We start from the raw sequence: 5,420 nt of genomic DNA, 5'->3' as shown, positions 1-5,420 counted from the left end.
CTAAAGGTGAGGAGGCTGGAGGGCCTCATGGAGCCCAGATGTCACCCTGAGAGGGCCTTTCCTGGAACCCTCGTAGGCTTCATGTTTCCCTCTACCTTCCACTCTGGAACAACAGCTTGGTGAGGTAGCAGAGACCTATCTGGAATCAGACCTATCTAGATTTGAGTCACCTGTGCGACTTTTAGCAAGAGATGCAGCCTCCCTAAATCTGTTTTCTCATTCATTAAAGTTCCCAGAGTCTGAGGATTTGCTTCCTCAAGAGCGAAGCACCATATCTGCCTGACATAAATGGTGATCATAAATGATAGCTGTCATCCTGGGTCCTACAGTAGAGGTTCTCAAAGTATAGTCTGGAAACCCCGAGAGGGTCTCTGAGAGACCATTTCAGGGGGCCTGGAGGAGTAGAACTATTTTCATAAAAAATACTAAGACAGTATTCACCTTTTCAACTTTCATGTGCAGTGGAGTCAGAGCCACCATGATATGTGATGATACTGTCAGTGAAATATGTGCTTATGTATTATTTTTTTAATTCCTCAGTTTTAATTTCTAATATGAGTACTGTAGATATAACCCACATAAACAAAAGTTCTAGGGGTCTTCAGCAATTTTTGAGAGTATATAAGGAGGTGAGGGAGGCTGCGACCAAAAAGTTTGAGCCCACTACCTTACCAGATTGTTGTGAGAGATATAGTAGAGAGAGTTCCCAGTACTGTGCCTAGCAATGGTATGTGCTTAATAATTGGCGATCCCGTATTTCTTAATTTAATTTAACAAAGGAGAATATGTATTTGTAATACGTCTTAGTCCAGTTGTTTGTTTTGAACTGAATCTGACCTAAGTTACCCTTCTTTTGTCTTTTTGTTTTGTTTTGTTTTATTTTAAATCCAGTGTAGTTAATATACTGTGTTATATTAGTCTCAGATACACATCTTTCTGCTGTTTTTATTTTATCTTATTTTCATCTTTCTGCTGTTTTTAAGTCCCTACATAGTACTTTATGTTTTCAGGACATTGCTGCCTGTGGGAGCTTGGCCTGAGGGAGACAAGAATGTTACTTNTGGCCTGAGGAAGACAAGAATGTTACTTATTGGCGACATAATAGGAATGAAAAGTAGCTGGTCAGAACACCCCTGTGTTTACCTTTATGTGTACACTTGTGAAGTAGGCTTCAGAGTTACCATTTGGTGGCTGGTTAAACTTGTGGCGTTTGGATTTGTGAATCTTTTCCTTCTCTTCCTTTCACAGGTTCACCTTCTTCAACAAGAAAAAGCGGAACCAGCTGTCCCTCCAGCAAAAATAGCAGCCCTAACAGTAGCCCTAGGACTTTAGGGAGGAGCAAAGGGAGGCTCCGGCTACCCCAGATCGGCAGCAAAAATAAACTGTCAAGTAGTAAGGAGAACTTGGATGCCAGCAAAGAGAATGGGGCTGGACAAGTCTGTGAGCTGGCTGATGCCTTGAGCCGAGGGCACATGCTGGGGGGCAGCCAAACTGAGCTGGTCACCCCTCAGGACCACGAAGTAGCTCTGGCCAATGGATTTCTGTATGAGCACGAGGCATGTGGCAATGGCTACAGCAATGGTCAGCTTGAAAACCACAGTGAAGAAGACAGTACCGATGACCAAAGAGAAGATGTTCATGTTAAGCCTATTTATAATCTATATGCAATTTCGGTAAGTGGTTTGTTACATGGTTTTCAGAATGATCTGCACTTCTGTGTGGTTCATTCATCTTCATTCATTCATCAGTCATCTTTTCAGGGCCTGCTTATTTGCTAGGCATCGAACTTAGTGACAGACAAAAGTTAGCAGTGGATCTTGGCCTTCTGGATAGAATCCAAGGTGCTCCCAGCGTAATGCAGGGGATAATCGTGTATTATAATTTGGAGTCATGGGTTCAAGGCATTCACAATTATGTACACCTAAGGAATTTTTGCTTTTTAAAAAATCGTTACAACTATAAAATGACAGGATTTGGGGCTTTTAAATTTTGACTTTCCTTTTTGTTTTGTTTTTAGAAAAGGGTGGGTGGTTCTAAAACATTTTTCTTAATCACTTAAGTGATTGGTATTTTCCTGATTGGGTTCTAGTACCGAGTCCTGGCCAGACTGCAGTTAACCACTAACATACGTCCACTTCTTTTCTCTTGCAGTGCCATTCAGGAATTCTGGGCAGGGGCCATTATGTCACTTATGCCAAAAACCCAAACAGCAAGTGGTACTGTTATAATGACAGCAGCTGTAAGGTAAATATCCCCAGTCTTTGAATAAAAGGAACAAATGTCAGCAGATCTAGGGGACATTTGTTGAAATAATGGACTTTGTCCCGAATAGGAAATAGGTATTTCTGTTAGAGTCGTATATAGGTGCCTTTAGTATTGAAGGAACAAAAGTGATGAGCAGGTTAGAGAATGGAAACATGAACAGTGAGGAAAAAGAAGGTATTGGTTAAAGAGAAAAAGTTCTTATCTTTTGAGCTGTTAGGATTTGATGTTTTTTTTCTTTGTTTTTTGTCATTCTTTTGATTTGTCAATGGTCGGAATATTTTCCCTGAAACAAACATTGAGAATAATAGGGTGTATTTTAGGGCAGGTATCAGGCAGCCAAAATATTAAGTTGATTGGAAGCAGTCTGGTTTAGTAATTAAAGAGGGTTGGTCCTCTCTTCCCTAGCAAGGATTAAGAGCCAGCATAGGGATGGCTTTTTTATTAAAAGTTTTTCTTGCCCCTGCAGGAACTTCACCCTGATGAAATTGACACCGACTCTGCCTACATTCTTTTCTATGAGCAGCAGGGGATAGACTATGCACAATTCCTGCCAAAGATCGATGGCAAAAAGATGGCAGACACGAGCAGCATGGATGAAGACTTTGAGTCCGATTACAAAAAGTACTGTGTGTTACAGTAAAGCTGCCACTCTGACTGCTAGACAGGCTGGTGGTGAGGGAGATGGCTCCCTGTAGCTAACGTTTGGCAGAAGCGTCGCTGAAAGGCAAGCTAAATGTAGTTATTTTATCCCGTGACCCTGAAGCACAAAATAAAAATCCTAATTAAAATAGCAGTTAGCATAACAGTAGTAATACTTTGGTTTGGAAATGTCTCACACAAGCCCTCTGGTAGAGAACTTTCAGGCAGAGCCCACCATTAGCCTGTAAACAAAAGGGTTTGGCACCAGCCACCTGGGACCAAATAGGAGCTAAATTGTGTTTGTCCAGATATAAACAAACATGTAGTGAGTGTAGAGTTTACCAATAACCATAACAAAATGCTAAGAATTTCCTTGGAGTCAAAGTCAAACAAAAAATTGTAGTGTTGTCTGGGGACGACATGATATGCTGCCTCCTTTTTCCTGAAGTTTTATTCATTATATTGACAAGATGGACAAAGCAAGATCAGAAGGCGTACAAAGGATTCTTCTGGCATGGACACACATTTTTCTATTTATTTTTTAAACTATTTCCCCCACTCTTTCTATGCCTTTCTTGCTTTTCGTTTCTGTTGTTGTGTTTGTGTTTGAGACACAACCAGTCATTCGTGGCAGAGGCGTATAGAAGTGGTCAGTTCGAAAGGGAGAATCTCTTAAGAGCTGTGTGCCTTCTGCCCAGGGCCTTGGTCGGTCGGAGACCCTGTAGGGGGAAAAACAGCATCCTGGGAAATCCAGCTGAAGTACCCCTGCCCATAGAGGCATCTTACTTGAGGATACAAGTGTCCTCAGAAATGGATCCCCCACCTCTGCTGAAGTGCAGTAGGACAGTTGCCAATATTTGCACCATGGTCGCATGCCCACGTTGCACAAGAGCTTCTGAGAGGGAAGGTGGCATCAAAGCTAGATGGTATTTTACAGCTAGGGGTTGTTTGTTCTTTGTTTCTTTGTTTTGCACTTTAAAAAGAATACATGCAAATGAACTTTTTAAAACATGTTCATATTTGATGGCTGTAAGGGCTATAAATTAACTTGAATATGGGGTATTTTGCCCCATCATATTAAATTTAAAAACAAAACACATCCCAGACACTGATGGTGTGTATTTTTAATTTAATTGGTGGGTTTAGGAAGTAAGCTTTTATTTTGTTTGCATGTCCATTTTTTAAATCTTGGTGTTTGTCTTTTTCTTTCTTTTTTAAATAATTTCACAGTAGTGGTCATCAAAAGTTATGTTTCTTTGCTCACTTCATTTTTTTCCTCTGATAATTCAAAACTGGAACAAAAGTATAAATGTTATTTATCTCAGGCAGCATTTTTTTTCCCCCTGTGTTGTTTTTAAATATATGTGAAGTAAATATTTTCCTTTTTTTTTTTTTCCAGCCTTTTTTTAGTCATCTGGACCCTGGAAATGATTCTCATTAATTGTCAGATTTCATTAACCTTCCTTCCTTACAGATAGTAGGTACCAGTGTAATTAAGCATTTGTGTTCTGATATCTGAGGCCGGTTATCCAGTTCTTCTCAGAGCATTTGGAAAGGTTGTTTTAAATGGATACCTAAGTTGAAACCCTATTCAGGATAAGACTGTAATCACAAGTAGGAAGGAATGGCCTAAATGGTAAAATATGATAAAGTCAGACAAAATGCCGGCTTTATAGTTCCATGATTTCAGTATATGAAAATCTGTCCATTTCTACCTGGACAGGTCCCATGAAAAAGTGGAAGATTTAAAATAATTTCCTTACAGATGTTTTATTTAAGCAGGTAGCACAATCTACTAATGTTGTTTGATCTGTGTTTGTTATATTGGTTGTAATTAATTTTTTAATTCATGACTAGCAGAAAATTTATGAAATTAACTATTAACTACATTCACCTTGTAAATTACTGTATAAAACTTGTTGACAATGCACTGACTTTAGAAAGATGTTAATGTACATAAATAGAGTGTAAATAAAATAGTGTTGATGTACTGAAATATGAACTGTATAAAAAAGTATTGGTAATTGTAAATGGAGTGTACCTGTTTATCTGTAACTATTATCCAAACAAATTAAATACTGTGGATGCATCTATGTGCTGTTTTTCCTCTATACAAGTAAACACCAAAAAGTCAGATTTTTCAGCCTTTCTCTCTGTGACCCTGTTTAATTCTCCTACTTGAATAATACCTACCTGACGTGGAGTGGGTGCTCCATCTCCGAAAGAATGGAAACTCTTGAAGGCAGAACAGGATCCCTGCAGTGGCCAGGTAAATTGATTTAAACTTTGCTCACATCCCTGTTAGGAAATTGTTTGGAAGGCATTGGCGTGGGGCATGGGGGAGGGCGTGTGTTTGAGAGCTGGTGGTGAACGGAGACTTGATGAAGGAGGTCTTAAGGATAGTTTTCTTGCAGATAAGAGATAAGGTGAAGAGGAAGACTTACTGAATAATGCCTCAAAATGATCTGGGTTTCTAGGGGGCGCTGAGAAACCAGAGATATCCCTGGGTTGTCTCT

At 39.6% G+C, this 5,420-nt stretch overlaps 1 protein-coding gene across 2 annotated transcripts; it reads left to right on the top strand.

Moving 5' to 3' along the window:
- Positions 1-1,185: 1,185 nt before the first annotated feature.
- LOC117798404 (ubiquitin carboxyl-terminal hydrolase 32-like) lies at positions 1,186-5,040 on the top strand. 2 transcript variants are annotated; one of them, XR_004622883.1, is made up of 4 exons: positions 1,186-1,673; positions 2,152-2,244; positions 2,732-2,989; positions 4,304-5,040. XR_004622883.1 is itself a non-coding variant. In XM_034650832.1 (3 exons), exons 1-3 carry the CDS (start codon positions 1,473-1,475, stop codon positions 2,903-2,905), a joined length of 468 nt encoding a protein of 155 aa, XP_034506723.1. In that variant the 5' UTR covers positions 1,189-1,472; the 3' UTR covers positions 2,906-4,997. The 2 variants fall into 2 exon arrangements, 1 of the variants encoding a protein (XP_034506723.1); XM_034650832.1 differs by having other exon boundaries at positions 1,189-1,673; positions 2,732-4,997.
- Positions 5,041-5,420: the final 380 nt, after the last annotated feature.

This window comes from Ailuropoda melanoleuca, unplaced genomic scaffold (assembly GCF_002007445.2).
Source record: "Ailuropoda melanoleuca isolate Jingjing unplaced genomic scaffold, ASM200744v2 unplaced-scaffold3116, whole genome shotgun sequence".
NCBI lineage: Eukaryota > Metazoa > Chordata > Mammalia > Carnivora > Ursidae > Ailuropoda > Ailuropoda melanoleuca.
The sequence above is the reverse complement of the archived record's forward strand: the minus strand, read 5'-3'. Positions and strand labels throughout refer to the sequence as shown.